This window comes from Sinocyclocheilus anshuiensis, unplaced genomic scaffold (assembly GCF_001515605.1).
Source record: "Sinocyclocheilus anshuiensis isolate Anshui unplaced genomic scaffold, SAMN03320099.WGS_v1.1 scaffold237, whole genome shotgun sequence".
NCBI classification, from domain to species: Eukaryota; Metazoa; Chordata; class Actinopteri; order Cypriniformes; family Cyprinidae; genus Sinocyclocheilus; species Sinocyclocheilus anshuiensis.
In genome coordinates, this window is record NW_015537956.1 from 296,135 (window position 1) to 313,926 (window position 17,792).

At 37.6% G+C, this 17,792-nt stretch overlaps 1 protein-coding gene across 1 annotated transcript in view; it reads left to right on the plus strand.

The window, feature by feature from the left end:
* Window positions 1-17,792, plus strand: part of cdin1 (CDAN1 interacting nuclease 1) — an 80,838-nt gene that overhangs the window by 26,387 nt on the left and 36,659 nt on the right. Inside the window, exons 3-6 of the mRNA XM_016456481.1 lie at window positions 1,523-1,568; window positions 3,176-3,240; window positions 4,724-4,784; window positions 8,129-8,201. Coding sequence (XP_016311967.1) covers window positions 1,523-1,568; window positions 3,176-3,240; window positions 4,724-4,784; window positions 8,129-8,201 — 245 coding nt within the window. The remainder of the gene's footprint in view (window positions 1-1,522; window positions 1,569-3,175; window positions 3,241-4,723; window positions 4,785-8,128; window positions 8,202-17,792) is intronic.

Here is a 17,792-nt window from a genome sequence, read left to right on the forward strand (position 1 = left end):
CAAGTTTTCAAAATTGAGATGTATACATCATCTGAAAGCTGAATAAATAAGCTTTCCATTGATGTATGGTTTGTTAGGATCGGACAATATTTGGCTGAGATACAATTATTTGAAAATCTGGAATCTGAGGGAGCAAAAAAATCTAAATATTGAGAAAATCATCTTTAAAGTTGTTCAAATGAAGTTCTTAGCAATGCATATTACTAATCAAAAATTAAGTTTTGATATATTTACGGTAGGACATTTACAAAATATCTTAATCTTTACCCTAATGATTTTTGGCATAAAAGAAAAATGTATAATTTTGACCCATACAATGTATTGTTGGCTATTGCTACAAATATACCCCAGCGACTTAAGACTGCTTTTGTGCTGCAGGGTCACAAATATATTTTTTTTTTTTACCGCAGTATGCATCTATAATTCTCTGTGGGTGCTGTTGTGCTCATTTGTTCTCTCTCTCACACTCAAAGTTATGACGTAAAATAAGAAATGGGTCAAACACGTGGTGCTCATTTTTTGTCCATTAAAAATGCTTATTCACTGACTTGAATAGATCTGTTATTTTCTAATATTTCTTAGAGAAAACAAACTGATTATAATATTTGAAAAACTAGCTGCCAAATTAGAGTCATGAGGTAAAATCAACATGCAGAAGAAAAAGGAAATAATATCATATAAAACAGGAAATGATAATGGTGACGAATCAGATGTCAGTATATTAGTGACACTGATCTTTTGATTCATTTGAGCAGGTTTGTTTCAGTCATCAGGGATATTTCATAGTTTGATCTGGATTTGATCTCAAACAGCAATTTTAAGAATTAGTTTTGTGATTTTACACACACACACATGCACACACACTCACACACTCTCTCACAAACACACAAACACACACACACACACACTCACACACAAACTACATGGCCCTGTGTGAAGAAGTGTTTGCCCCCCTGTTAAAACTGTGGTTTATGTGGTTTAGTTCAATTTCTCTAGCCACACCCAGGCCTGATTACTGGCCTGAATTTTTACTGAATAACTGAATTTTCATCAGCCATTACTCCAGACTTAAGTGTCGCATGATCCTTCAGAAATCCATTATTAAAATAGAAAACATTATTTTAAATATATACATTTATTTATTCAGATATTACAGCATACTGTTTAGTACATATTATAAAGAACCATTTAAAATGAACTATTCAGGAATGAAAAATAAAGTGTACATTTGAGCATCAGATGGTGTTGATGAGGTTCTGCATGAGCGACTCGGATGTCTTGTGCTTTTGTGAGTGAGATCTTGAGGTCTATCGGTGTGACACAGCAGCCACTCACTCATTCCACACTATATTCCTCCGGTTTCTCCGGAAGCCTGCGTCTCGCACCAATCATCTGGAACAGCTTTGCCACACTAGTTTCCATGTTCCTGGAGATTACAGGCCGGCTTTGAAGCACTGCTCTCTCTTTGTCTGCGTGCAATGCTCTCTGGTAATTAACTTTGTCCTTCTTTTATTTGTTCCAGTCTTCCTCCGTCCACTCTTCTGAGCATCTTCTCCCAGGAGTACCAGGTTAGAAGTTTTCTTCCTTTGTGCGGCCTGACAGCTGCCTAATTGAATGATGAATGTCCCCTTATTTCTGTGTAATTGAACTGCCAACTCTCTGATTGGTTTGGAGGATTCCCCTCGCGCGACACACGCACACATACACACACACGTGCACGCACACTCACACACACATGCAAACACACACATGCGCGCACACACTCGCACACACACACACATACACACACACGTGCGTGCACACTCACACACACTCGCACACACACACATACACACGCACGCACACTCACGCACACACACACACACTTTCTCACACACACACACACACACTCACACACACACACACACACACACATTCTCTCACACACACTCACACACACACACACACACTCACACACTTACACAAGCACACACTCACACACACTCACACACTTACACAAGCACACACACACACACACACACACACACTTACACACACACACACACACTCTCTCTCGCCTGCGTCTCGGTGGACCTCTGCCAACCCGGCCCCTCCATCTGTCTAATAACATCGAGCCGCTGCTTATTTGCCGGACCTGTAATAAATTATGCTAAACCATTATTATTCTGACAGTAATAATTTCCCGGTGCAGCGCGGCTCGGTGTGCTAAATGTTTGCTGACTCGCGCTGTCGCGGCTGCTTTGGGCGTCTGACAGCCGATGAAGATCGATGGCCGCTGCTGCGGTGGCAGACGACTGCAGAGGCACAAAACAGAGCCATTCATCATCCGGCCGACAGCCGTCACTCACTCGCTGTGTCTCGCAGAATTACTTTTGTAGTTTTTAAATAAGTTGTTTTTAAGCGCCGCTCTCGCTGTCCTCCGCTGAATCGCATTAGAAAGGAAAGCGGGAGCGGATGTAGTTTAGTAGACGAGGAAATTAAAGCGCAGGGCCACCTGACCCCTCAGAGCCAGAGCGAACGCTCCCACACACACAGTGAGAAACAGTGAAATATTATTGTAATGTAAAACAGCTGTTTTCTATGTGAATATCTATTAAACTGTAATTTATTTCTGTGATGCGCAGCTGTATTTTCAGCATCATTACTCCAGTCTTCAGTGTCACATGATCTTCAGAAATCAGTATAATATGCAAGAAACATTTCTGATTATTATCAATGTTGAAAACAGTTGTGCTGCACATTTCTGTTTCAAAGAACAGCAGTTATTTGAAACAGAAATCTTGATTGTTAGTGTCTTTACTGTCACTTTTGATCAATATAATGCGTCCTTGATGATTAAAAGTAGTTTCGATGGTAGTGTAAACAAAACTGGTTATTATTTTATTAATCCCTGTTTTTGTAACTTAGTGGACTCGATTCAAAATACCATTTGATTCATGTCATGAATCAGTTCACATTATTAAACCACTGAGTTCAAAACAGTCTAAACAATGTTGTAAAACAGCTAGTCTGATTCCAGGTCAGTGTCTCAAGTTATAAACATATAAACTCTACTTTGCACTGTGCCAAACAAAGCCTCTGTAATATCATTTGATCCTCATCTAGTTTAGTTTAGTTCAGGTTGCATATATAAGTTTCATTGGTTTCAGTTCCTGCTCCGGTGTGTTTGTTTCAGAAGAGAATGAAGCGCAGCATGGTGAGGCATCATGCTTCTGACGTGCTCAAAGCATATTATCAGAGGTAAGAAACATCTCCAGCCCGACAACATCACATGCATCGGCTCCTGAAATACATCTTCAAAAGTTTAACAATCTTAAACATGCAATGATCAGACAGCAGCATGCAGTGATCCAGTCAGGTGTTCAGACACATCTACTCCTGAATATTTATCATCTATTCTCATCAGTATTCGTCTTCATGAGAATACAGCTTATACACAATACACCAAACCCATAAAATCACTGTCAACAATTATTCAATAAACCATCAAGGCTGTATTTATTTGATCAAAAATACAGGAAAAAAACAGTAATCTTGCAAAATGTTATTACAATATAAAATAATGGTTTTTATTTTAATATCCTTTAAAATATAATTTATTTCTGTGATGCAAAGCTGAATTTCCAGCATCATTACTCCAGTATATAGTGTCACATGGTCTTCAGAAATCATTCTAATATGCTGATTTATTATTAGAATTATCAACAGTTGTGCTGCCAAATATTTTTTTGGAAACTGCGATAATTTTTTCAGGATTCTTTGATGAATAAAAAGTTAAAGATAACAGCATTTATTCAAAATATAAATATTTTCTAACAATATCAATCTTTGCTATCACTTCTTATCAATTTAACACATCCTTGCTGAATAAAAGTTTTAATTTCTTTCAAAAAAAGAAAGTATAAAACCAAATTTTTTTAACTGCACTGTATATTGTTAGAAAAGATTTATGTTTTAAATAAATGCTTTTCTTTTTAACTTTTTATTCATCAAAGAATCCTGAAAAAAGTATCACAGTTCCAAAACAATATTAAGCAGCAACAGTTTCCAGCAGTGATAATAAATCAGCATATTATACTGATTTCTGAAGATCATGTGACACTGAAGACTGGAGTAATGATGCTGAAAATACAGCTGCGCATCACAGAAATACATTGTATTTTTGATCAAATAAATGCAGCCTTGATGAGCAGAAGAAACCCCTGTAAAAAACATTAAAAATCATTCTGATCCCAAACTTTTAACCGGTAGTGTATATATATATATATAGTCTATATATTCTATAGTCTATAAATAGTCTATAGTTATTTTTATTTTTTTAAACTTTTAAACTGAAGTGAAACTTTTTTTTTTTAATTTGCTAATAATTTGATTAATTGAAGCAGAAGGGTTTTAAGGTCTTGGACACTTGTTGGAGGTGTAGATACATCAGCTTTAAAAAAACAGCTCTGTTTGTTATTCTCCCAAAAACCAAATCAGATGAAATCAGATGATCTGACTTCTGACAAACACGCTGGTGTCTGAAGGAAAGCTGCGTTACGCTGCATTACGAGCGCGGTGGATCTGTGAGGGCTTCGTGGTTTCAGGTTAATGATGGGCCTCGTCTGCTTTGGCTTTCGGAGCCGTGGAGGCTGAATCCGTCAGGGACGCTGACATGTCCTGACTTGCTGTCGTCTCTTCTCATTGCTGTCCTCTCTTCTCGTTGTTGTGTGTGGTAATGAAGGTACCGCAGCGAAGCCCAGACTCGTCCTACAGCCCCGCTTCTGCTGGAGCTCGCCAACCAGGTACCGAAATACACGCTTTATTATTCTCCAGCAGAGTTTTGCTCAAACATAATTAACCCAGAAGATTCAGAGATTCATTGGGAGTGTTCCCAGTCTGTTAGTACTTATAAAAATTGGGCTAATGGTTGGGCCTATTAACCAATGATTTGGTGCAATTATCCTTCATGGAAAAATAGTTGAGTGTCATTATCATAAGTGACTTTCATAAATGCGTCTGCGCTCTGTTATTGACACGGAGGTCAGTGGTTAATATCTCTGTTTAGGTGTGGTGTTTACATATTGAAGCTCTCTCTTACTTCTGAAGCTTCATTAAGTGTTGGAGTGATTCCTGTGTCAGTGGTGGATCTCTCATTACCGGCTGATCTGCTCACACTCCTGCCATCATCAGAGAGCGCCGTTTACTCATGAGAAATAATGATACAGCCTCCATTCATTACTGCAGGACCATGACATCTATTTTCTCCAAAATGCATATTTTATTATTTAATTTAATTTTAATTGTATTTAATTTAATTTAATTTAATTGTATTGAATTTTATTTAATTTAAATAAAATATTTAATTTTATTTTAATTTTTAATTTAATTTAATTTTAATCAAAAGCATGTCTAATCATTTGAATTAATAATTTTTTAAATAATTTACAATCATTTTAATGATAATAGGGCCCAATTAAATTTATTTATTTATTTAAGTCAGAAATTCTGTGTTGTCTGTTGTTAGCTGGATTCTGTGTTTTATGATTTAATACTAATTTATCAAAAACGGAGGTAATTAAGTGAATGCATAAAACATTAAAATATGATCAAATAAAACTTAAACATTTATTTTATTTTTTTGGCAAACAAAGTGCTGCACGACAGAGGTTTACAGTTTCAATTAAACATGAACAAAACAGTGTAAAAGTAAAAGGGACACTTTATTAAAAACCTGTATTTATAATACATTATATAAGTTCATTTTAAAGGTGACATATTATGCCCCTTTTTACAATATGTAATATAAGTCTCTGGTGTCCCCAAAATGTGTCTGTGAAGATCAAACTTTCATCATGGCATTAGAGCTGGTACACCGTTGTCGCTTACGAAAACACAATGACGGCGCCGTGGGTGGAAGTTTACAGATTAAGGGACGGTAATATTATAATGAGATCCCTTTGCCACGTCACCAAGAGAGCGAAATCAGACGCGATCGTTTTCTCAGACGCTTGCAGAAAAAGGCTTCCCAAAACAAAGTTACTGGGTTAATCTTTTTCATGTTTCCTTGGTTGGTAGATGCACCGGGGACCTGATTATAGCACTTAAAACCTGGAAAAGTCAGATTTTCATGATATGTCACCTTTAAGGCATTATAATGCATGCATGCTGTCTTATGAAAAAAAATACTTAATATATTATTTCATGAATAATTGTGACAACAGTTACAATGCTCGCCTGTTTTTAAGAGTATGATTTATAACACTATGAACACCTTGGATTACAGTTGCCATAGTTATTATGTGTTTACAGTCTCATATCTTGACATTAAGATCTTCTAAATATGGTATTTTTCTGGGAAAGTGACAATACGGAGTCTTCATGTAAGAACGGTTTTATAATGTGGGCTTAATATTTATAAGTGGTCTTTGTATGCTTTAAGTATTGTCATCTTTTAAACAGCCGTAAGATCTCATTATTGCATTATATGACAGATTTGGCTTATAATGTGATATCAATAAAGTGCTATTGCGCTGTTTCAGATGTAAAAGGTTTTCCAGTGAGCCTCACAGAAACACTCAGATATGAACAACAGGACAGATCTTAATTAAAGAGTGTCAAGATATACATTTAAAATAAATACATCATTTATTATAACATAAGTGGTTATAACATTGTGTGTTATAAATCATACTATAAAACACCTGTTTGTGGTTATAACTTTTAAATGTATTGTAACTGTTGTTGTGATTATTCATGAGATGATTCCACATATTATGTGTTGTGAATAAAGTATTTGTTTGTAATGTGTGAGGGTTGCAGGAACGGTTTGTTTGATGATGTTGTGTACTTTTGTGTTGCATGATAATGCCTCCAGAGCTCTGCAGTGATTGTGATTCAGCTGAACTGATGTACAGTTATTGTTGAAGGATCTGAGCGCTCTTCTTCATAAGTGTCTCATGACTCAGTTTAATGCTCTGCTTCACATTTACACTGTGCTCTCATGTTGCTCCGCTCGCCGCTAATTGCTACAGTCATAGCGCTTTATGGCACAATATATATCTCCAACTGAGCTGCACTATAAAAACATGAGAATTGGAGCCCACCGCTCGACACACAAACAGCAGTGAATCCAGTCCAGTGTCAGTTATTTAACCTGATTAAAGAGTGATGAATGTGATTGGAGCTTCATAAACTTTACTCACACGTTTCAGATGAGAGATCCGCTCACGATTAATCTGAAAACGATGAGAAGGAGCACCTGAATCTGGCAGACGTCATTATTCAGTGTCAGCTGTGTGCGCTTGCCGTGTTCTCCTCATCCAGCCGTGTTACTCGTGATCGTGAGTCTGTGAGCTTCAGAGAGACAGAAACCTCAGGCTGCAGCGCAGGAGCGTTCACGCCATCTAATGATGACTTCTGTTTCTGTGTAACTGCTGTAGTGACCTCACACCACACACTAAACACCATGCACGACCAGCAACAGTCAGTCTACCTATGGGTCACTTTAAACTTAAAGGGTTAGTTCACCCAAAAATGAAAATTAGGCTGCGTTTTACTCACCCCCGATGCATACTAGGTGTATATGACTTTCTTCTTTCAGACGAATCCAGTCGGAGTTATATTAAAAACAACGCAGCCTAATTTAAATTTTTGGGTGAACTAACCCTTTAAAGCAATAGTTCAATCACAAGTGAAAAGGTGCTCATCCTCAGATCATCCGAGATTAGGATGAGTTTGTTTCTTCATCAGGTTTGTAGAAATGTAGCATTGCATCCCGCTCTAAACAAATATGAGGCTGGATTTTGATGCGAGAGACAACAGCAGATGCACTTTTTCACTGCAGGAAGCATTATTAAATAATATCTTTCAAATTTGATTTTTGTCAGCTGTTATGCTGTGGAATGATGTTAAAATATGCGACACATAAAACTGATGTGCTTTTTAAAGTGACTGAAATGATTAAAGTGAGTGAATTGAATATAAACTCATTCCATTCATTTAAAATGATGGTGTTGTTGGATGCGGATGAAGACGTCTGAGGAGTAATTGAGCCCCAAGTGTGTACTGGATGTGTGCTGCATCGGATCAATCGATTACACTGAGTATTGATGATCAGTGAATGCAGGTCTCTGTGTGTCTCTGTCAGGTGGACCTGTCTCCGGCTCTCCTGGCGCGTCTGATTGTGGAGTGTTTTCTGGAGGAGCGCGCGGCTTCAGTCCGTGAGTAGAGGAGTTTATTTCCTAATGAGAGACAGACAGGCTCTTTCAGTTTTTCTACTTTAAAATTTCAATTTTAATTCAGTGTGTTACCATTTGTGAAATTTACTAGCAATTTCTGAGTGAAAACTGCTTCAAAGTAAATCCTACACCAAGTTTACGACAGTGCTCATCTATTATTATTATTATTATTATTGTTCAAACAGGAGACTTTTATCTATAGCGGAAAATAAGAGTCATCCAATTTTTATATTGTACATACTGTTGCGATGCATACATTTACTTGTAGCATACAAATGTTATTTTAGATTTTTATATTGTTAGATATTTGGTTAGTTTTTGATTTTGCCGAAATGTGATGGTAATATTGGTCATTTATCAGGTAATTTCCATAACATAAATAGTGATCTTATTGGCATCATGCAGAATTTCATTATTGGTTCATCAGTATCCAGCATTGCATATACAGGAGAAAATATATCTTTATATGTATCGGTGTGTGTGGAGTGGTGTGTCTTTGAGCACCAATATAGACATTTTAGCCCGTATCAATATGTGATGATTATTGTTATGATTATTGTTGTGATTACAAAATAATAGGCTAGACATTTGTGTACAAATTGAGCAAATAAGATATTTCTTTATCACACATTTCCAACAAACTATTTAGCAAACAAAATATTATTTTGTTTAAAATCTGAAATATTGATTTCATGAATGCTAAAGCAAAAAAAAAAAAGCAAATAAACAAGAAAAATCTTGCATTAATAGGGGCGATAAATTTAGTGCCATTTAATGATAATTATTATGTTTGATAACTGTTGATGGCCAAAACAATAAATCTGAACTGTTTTGACTCTTAATGCTCCTGAAACATACACTAGTGTGTGTGTGTGTGTGTGTCTGTGTCTGTGTCTGTGTCTGTGTCACATAGACACACAACACACACACACAGACACAGAGCAGAAGTAAAGCGTGTGCTGGATTTAATCAACACAGAGATTCCAGTGCATGTGTGCACCGCGCAGTCGTATGTCAAAGTCAAGCGTGTGATTACTTTAGAGTTCTGTTATCCACCTCTTGTCGAAACACTCCTGCCGTGTGTAGAACAAGGCAATACTGTGTGACGTAGCCCACCCTCAGTCTGCTGGAAACTCATTATAAATCAAGACTGCACTGACCTGATGCTGTGGCAAACACACGATCTGTTTAGTTATGGCGGATCATCACTCTGATAAAGCCAAATAACTCTCAACACACTCTGTAGACAATTCTTATTACTTTTGTAACCTACCATAAAAAAATAGCAGATTTAGGGAGAATATCCAATAATATCTCAGACTTGTTAGTGTTGATTCATTAAGTATAATGAGCTTCCGGACAAACTTTGTGTGAAGTGTCTTCACCTACTCTGCACTAACATTTACAGTAATCATTTGATATAATGCACTTGTTTTGCACATACATGTTATTATGTTGTACTTGTATTTAAAAATACCTGTAATCTATAATTAAGTTCTATAGTTACACCTCTTAACCCACCCTTAAACCAACCCATACCACTAAACGTGTCCATAAACTCACCCATATACAACCTTAATAGCAGTGCTTGTGCAGAATAAATACATTGTATTTATCATTTATGTAAGTACATAGTAGTTAAAGATATACGCTTATATAAAGGGTGACCAAGCTTTCTAACCCTAGCAAAAAAGTTATATATTTAAAATGCATTTATTTCATACTAAGTATAGTTCAAATCTATTAACATATTTACTGACATATCTCTCGAGACTTACTGATATAAAATTATAATTAAACTTTATTTGGGGTACTACTTCTACACAATGCACATTTCGTAATATTAAGCCTAAAATGCATTTTAATGTCAATATTGATGATTGTATGATCTTTGAATAATATCGGTCTTTAAATGCAAGATATTTAAAGTGTACCTTGCAATAGCTCCACTTTAGCACAATCTAATATACTTCAGTATATCTTTAGTTGGACTTCAGCACTAACTAACACTCACACCAACCAGAGTCTGGCCTCAAAGTGTCACCTACATTTACATTACATTTAGTCATTTAGCAGATGCTTTTATCCAAAGCGACTTACAAATGAGGACAAAGGAAGCAATCAAAATCAACAAAAGAGCAATGATATGCAAGTGCTATAACAAGTCTCAGTTAGCTTAACGCAGCACACATAGCAAGTTACACTTCTGCTTGTATGAAGCGGATCATCTCAAGTCAAACTAGTTACTCAGATTCAACCCAATTACACGACAGGCTGGGACAAATAAATAAATAAAATCAAAGACCATATTTATGAATGTAATGTTTCTTGTCAGATATAAGTTAGTAGCGGAAATCACACAAAGGTAGAATTTCTGCACAAATTCTGAAAACAAAGATGCCAGTGATGCACAATTCATCTACTTCTGGCTTCAGCGTTAAAAAAAGAGAGAGATAATTTATGTTTTAGTTTTGTAGTCATTCATTGGATTTGAGGGACACACATGCAGTGGCCAGATTTTGACTGTTTAATTCGGTTACACTTTATTTTAACGTGTCCTTGTTACAGTGTAATTATACATTTGTGACCCTGGAGCACAAAAGCAGTCTTAAGTCGCTGGGGTATATTTGCAGCAATAGCCAACAATACATTGTATGGGTCAAAATTATAATTTATCTTTTATGCCAAAAATCATTAGGATATTAAGTAAAGATCATGTTCCATGAAGATATTTTGTAAATGTCCTGCTGTAAATATATCAAAACTTAATTTTTGATATATATATTCAAATATTGTCAGATCCTAACAAACCATACATCAATGGAAAGCTTACATGTCTGATTCAAATGGAAGTGATTTGTATTTTTACACGCCGTCTTCTCCTCCAATGACCCGGCTGTCCCGCTGCACTGAACTCCTTCAACTACTGAATCTCCCTGTGTGAATATTAGACTTTTGTAATATGTTGCTATCATCAAACAATGCCTGGATAATTGTCTTTGCTGGCAATTAGCTAACAGGTTTGTCTGGCGCTGTCGGCAGGCTCATCCATCATTCCAGCCAGTGCACGGATCAATAGCCTCATATACGCCAGCCACAGCCCTCGCACACCACCATCTTTTATTTTCTTTCATTCCTTTCTTCCCTGTTTGCATTTAAGAGACGCAGGAATTGTGCCTTTGGGACGGCTGAATATATATCCACTCACTCCAGTGGGATCAATGGAGAGTTTGAGATTGTTTCTGAAGTCTTTTCTCGGGTGAGTGTTGTGTCCGTGTTTTCCCCAGACTGGGCCAGATGGATGCGCATATAAATAAATCAATACGTTCAGGGCATTTTCAGCACATATCGAATATGATATCAACATCTATTATCCTTCCTCTCCTGCAGACGTTCTTCTGAACGCCAGACTTTCCTAGAAAGGCTTTCCTGCGATTTTACACCAGTCTCTTTGGTGTTTTGTGGCTCTGGGCTGGACGGCTCGTGTTTACATGAGATTATTGTTACATTCTGGATTTATTCACAATAGCTTCTCATTCCTTTAGAGGCTTTTGTGTCTGGATATCCAGTGAATAGTTCCTGCGCTGATGGCGTTGAGGTTGACTGACATAAGCAGTGGTCATTTTAACTGCACCTTTTAAAGTCAGATTGTTTTTCCATTTCTCTTCCACATTGTGTGATATTAGATGGGCACCAGTTTGATGAGTTGACCAATGACCTGCCCATTTTAGACTCCACATGCGCATAATTAAACCATACTGTTGATGAAAATGATATGAGAAAAATAACACTGCTAGATTTTATAAATAATGCATCAAAGAATTTGGAAAAGAAACAGGAATAGGATTATTTCAAGTAACCCAATCATATTCTGTAATGTTGAGTGTTGCTGTTTGAGCTGCGTGAGCTAAGCCTGATTCAACCAAACCAATCTTATTAGTGATAGATGCACAACACAAACATACAAAGTTCAACTTACATCTGCAAGAAAAAGGATGAGATTGCACAAGGGAACTTTAGCTTGTTAGTCAACAACTTACAACATTCTATTACAGTAGTGTTCTCATTATAATATTATGTATATGGCCATCCAAGTCATAGTCAGATTGAGCTGAAAGTGAACAGTGAATAAAACTGATCAACTTGAGTGTTTTTGGTAGCAGGTCATGTATCTCAACACACCCCATATGAGAATAATCAGGTATACGGTATACAACATCAGTGTAATATTACAGCTTACAGCCTCACGGATTGGCACTTCACACTGTATTTTCATTACAAGAGTGATTCCAGGCATCAGTGCACGCTTTCAAAGCCATAGTTTCACTTTAGCTCTATGGTGTGAGATACACTGTAAAATAATAATAATATGAGAAATGGTTGCCATATCTTTACTTTAAATAATACAGTAGCAACACTTTAGGTTTCACAGATCTTAAATGTACGGTAAAAAAAAAAGTATGACATAAACTGATGCAATGTTAACACACCAACCTACTGAAGTACTAAAATCCTGTTTTGTGAATTTATCGTACACTGACAATAAAAACACAGGTGATGAAGAGAAATACACATGAAGATTCATCACAAGTAGCTTCCCACAAGCTGAGCTAAATACTAACTAGAAGATGCAGAGTGGAATACAAATGCAAAACACCATCATAGTAACACACATGACACTATGCAATAAACATTCAATTAACAACATAAGATGAAACCTAAAACCCTAATGCAAATAGTAATTGATAAGAAAAAAAACAACAACTAAGAACAAACAGTAATTTCAGTGGAAAAAAACATCAAATGTGAGTTGTCACACAGAGGATTCTGGGAAAGTTTGTGGTTACGCTTTATTTTGATAGTCCACTTTAGACATGCTACTAACTATAAGTAACTTTGCAACTACATGTCTACTAACTCAGAGTAGACTGTAAGGTTAGGGTTAGGGTTAGTAGAATAAGTTGACACATACTTGCAAAGTTTCTCATAGTCAGTATGTTGTGGACGCATCAAAATAAAGTGTATTAATATAGATATTAATAAAGTAATAAAGATATTAAGCAGACAGTCTACTAATACTCTAATGACTGCTAGTTGACATGTAGTTGCAAAGTTACTTACTGTTAGTAAAATGTCTAAAGTGGACTATCAAAATAAAGTGTTACCAAGTTTGTTTATTTTTGGTTATTGTTTTTTCAATGTTAATTATAAAGCGGATAGTTCCGGTGCTTGATTCTGATTGGCTGAGCCGCGTTTGAAGATGTTGTAAATTACTCTACAAAGTAACACACACCTTTGTTTACTTCTGTGTGTTGCTCGGCAACCACTTTGGTGCAACCCCAACTGTTTCTGAGGAACTACATTGTTTGGTGGAAGAATAATGTCCAGCGCAGCAGAGACGGAGGACACAAACACGAGCACCGCTGCTCCTGTTTTCTCTGTGTGAGAGGAGGATGGGTTTAAAGAAGTAAATATGAAAAGCAAATGAGTGCTTTAGGCAGCCGCAGAGATTTGCAGAGCTGTCCTCTGGCGTCTAACAGCCTCATCCATCACGGCCCGCAAGTAGTCAATTCCTCTAGTATCTGTAAATGTTTTTAGATATTAGCCAATTTATATGCTCCCAGATTCATCATGGAAAATCAGCTTTAGCAGGGGCGCATTATCAGCCAGCGCCTCTCGCGCGCATCATGAAGTTTGATGTACGACGGCGTTCGCGAGGAGGAGGGGGCGTCTAGATTATAACCATAAGAAGAAGGATTTTTAATTAATAAACAAACTCCGGAGCTCATCAGCGTCAGGGGCGATAACGAGTGTCATCCGTTATTTTTTTATGACGATCGACCCTCGGCAAGCGCTGCCTTCTAATGAGCTTCTGTCTGCTTTTTCGGCGTCTGATAATGGCGAGCCGAGGTTGCATTGCTTTCCCCATTCGTCATTTCATCAGAGGTTGTTAAAGTGTGCGCTCGCTTTAATAAATGTATGCGGATGCCAGAGGCTGCGGCGACGTGTGCGCATCTTCGGCTCTGTCGGCTCTGTCTGTGCTGCTTGCTTGCTGCGGATCCGCCGCTGCAAATGGCATTACGGGCCGTGATGAATGAGCGTTAGAGTAAACTCATTTTAAAAGCGGCCTGATTTATTAGCTCTCTGGCCTCCATTTTCATCAGGTCAGTGCTTGGCTGAAACCCCACAATGTCAGCCGCAAGGTCACCCTCTTTTTACGACTCTTCTTAACCCCATCGCTCAGAAAAGGCCCTGGTTTGGCCGTTTGAAGCAGGTGGTGTTGTGTGATGTGTGAAATGCGATGGTGGTCAACCTCCAATTACGAGTCCTGGTAAGACAAGGCCTTTAATGGCTGTTGCTTGCCTTCGGGGAGCTCTATTACACACTGCTGTTTTGCAGGACCAGCATCAAATCTATAAAAGTACCATTAAGAGGGAAAAATCAATCAAAATGCCATTAAAGTGGAATAAGTTGCCAATATTGCTGATGTGGTTGCGGCTTCTTTGATTTTCCCTCAGATTATTAGGCGCAGCGGCGTAGTGACTTTGTTAAGGGAAACCAGTGTTGTTGGGGAGTAATATGTCTCCCGGCTTCATAAAGTTTGCGGCCTCATATTTCCCGCTTTATTGATTATCCATTATCATTTGTCACGAGGTGTCCTAACTCAAGGGGAAATATAGCTCTCTTCATTGCCGAGCGGAGCGCCAGAGCAGCGTATGGATCTGCGTGTGAAGGTAGCAATCTCGGAGAAAAATGAGCAGAAAAACAAGGCGCCGCCGGTGCAGAGGACTGCTGACTTGGCTTTGTTCTCTCTTCCTCACGTCCTCAGATAACAGTGAGCGTTTGTTCTTCTCCAGCAGGGTTTTGATGGTAGAGAGAGACCTCTGAGATGCCACCAGTGAGGGAGGATTGTGAGTTTGTGTGCGGCTGGATGCTGATGACAGGGCTGTGTAACGAGAGCCTAAAGAGCTCAAGTCTTAAGTGAGTTTTTTCGTATTCGTCATCCTAAAAATTTATCACGCACAGAAACCTTGCACACTGAGTCCGATGCGTATGAATTAATCCGTTGCGAAAAAAAATCGCAAAGCAGTACTAAATGGAGTCTTCAAGCAGTGAGGATTATTTTGTTGTCCTCTCGCTTCTTAACACTAGAACCGTCAGCGGCTACATTTTACCCACGCACATGACAACTGTTTTTATAAGGCTAAAGAACATATTATTCCACTGTATTATGCCACTGGCTTCACAAAGAAGTGTCTAGAGTCCTGAAATGATTATGTCTAGTCAGCAACTGTATTTTTGTCCTGTTGTTTTATGTTCAAGGCTTTTTTTATGCAGGCCACTAATCACTTTTCATAACGTTCAATATTAAGCTAAACAAGCCTGCACTGACAACCAGAATTAGATGGAAGTAAATACATATTTGGGTGCTGTAATATTATACTACAATGTCAGTATAATAATATAATCATATTAGATAATATATTAACCTATGTTAATAGCCTATAGACAATAATGAGCAATAATAATTCACCACACTGCATGATGCGATGACAAATTGAAGCGCACAGCTTCACCTAATTAATTATTAATTTGTTTAGTTATATCATTTATAATATAAGAGAAGAAAACCAATAAACTTCGGGTAATTAAAAAATGGTTTTATTCGATTTTTTTCTTCTTCAGAAAATGGGCAGACTAAATAGCACCACAGAAGCGAACAATAAATGATAGAAATGGCAAAACAAAACCATCAGACTCTCCATCACTCATGGTATTTAGTGCTTCTTATACCTCTTCAGCATCCATAAATTGTCTTCTTTTACTCATTTTGTCTTTATTTATGAAACTGATAACTGCTAATTCAGTGAGTGAAAGGCGTTGCCTAGCAATGTGCAATGTTAGAACATAAGCGGCAAGAAAATTACAGCGTGGAAATACAGGCATTATATAGTGGGAACATTTAACCCGCTGGCGCTTATAGGTATAAATGCCCCGTTTTTTTAATGAGTTTTATCTAAACAATTTTTAACAACGGGATTGTAAATCACACAATTTTAGTAAAAGTCAATGACTGGGATACTTCAATGTTTCATTGAAAATCTGTTATGCACATTTGAAAAATGTACAATTTCCCCCGTGGCTGTTCTAGTGTTAAAAAGAGAAGAATAAAGGAAATATTGGGTCCATCCAATCCTGAGATATGGAGGAGGAGGAGAGTCCCTCCTTATTAAGTCCGTGGCTCAGTTTGATGCTTTGCTAGCGATACTAGAGCCACGTATTAAAAAGAAGACCTCCAATTTCTGTGAACTCAGTGTGCAAGAATCTTAACAGTGCTTTGTGCTGCGAGACGAAGTGGATGAACTTCACAATCGCCATTCTGGATTTTGGCGTTCGCTTGTACGGTGGCTCTGAATTGTCAAAACACCTCTCAAAATGCTTGCTACGGAGGCGAAAAATGCCAAAAATTTAACCCGATCCAAATTTTTTTATGACGGACGAAAGTTTCGGAGGCAGTGTGTAAACGTGATTGACACAACGTGAGGTCGTATTATCTTTCAACTTGTGAAAATGTCGGCCTTTTGGGATGGAGGCTTGATCTTGTGGTCTCAATCTCATGCTGCTCAGGTTGGAGATTTAGAGGTCAGCCAATAATAACAGAGGTCATTTACACGCACAAGTCTTAAAGCTACAATTGCAGGGCTCAGAAAAAAATGGTCTTGAAAATCAAAACTTAGACTTGCATTATAGTTGACTCATTTGTTTCTCATCACTATCTAGTTGAGCTGAACAAGGCCTCATATTTCCCATCATGCACTGCCTCTGTCGTTCTCTTATAGATATATCATTAGAATGACACACAGTGATTCAATCCATTAAATCTGAATATGTTTGAAAATGATGGATTTTGTGTTGGAGTAACAGGGAATCAATCCAAGGGCTCGTGGGCTGATTTATAATGTTAGTGCTGCATGAGTGGAGTGAGACATGCAGATTATTCATCCAAACCTCTGTATGCTCGAATCACAGAAATCCTGCAGGTGTAGGAGATGCGTCTTCATCGGTACCTGCTGCATCTGAACTAACTCTGGCCATTCATCTGGAAATGTCTAATGCATGCACTGTAAAAAATAAATAGTTGAGAAAACGTACAAAAATAAGGCAACTTGATGCAGTAAGACTTTTGAGTTTTCTCAACTAAAAATAGTTTTTTAGTTCTTCTCCGTAAAGATACTTTGTTTAGCCAATGTAAATGTCTGCATAATTTATGCATGCTGCAATGCATGCTGGGAACTCACAAAGCCTTAACATTTAAGCAATGTGAAATTCTTTGTTCAAGCAACTGCGTTTGACTCGTTGGGACAACATTTGGGGTAATTTTGTTGGTCTGACAAGGGTTTTTATGTCGTTTCAAGAAAACAGCGTTTCTTAGTGTTTGAGACTCAAAAGGTGTGGTAAAGTGGAAAATGTGCAGTTGCGTTTTTTTCACTCTTCTCTCTCCATCAGCAGCTTCCAGACACGTCCTCAACAACATGCTGCGCGAGCCGTATTCAATTCCAGAACTGCTGTTAG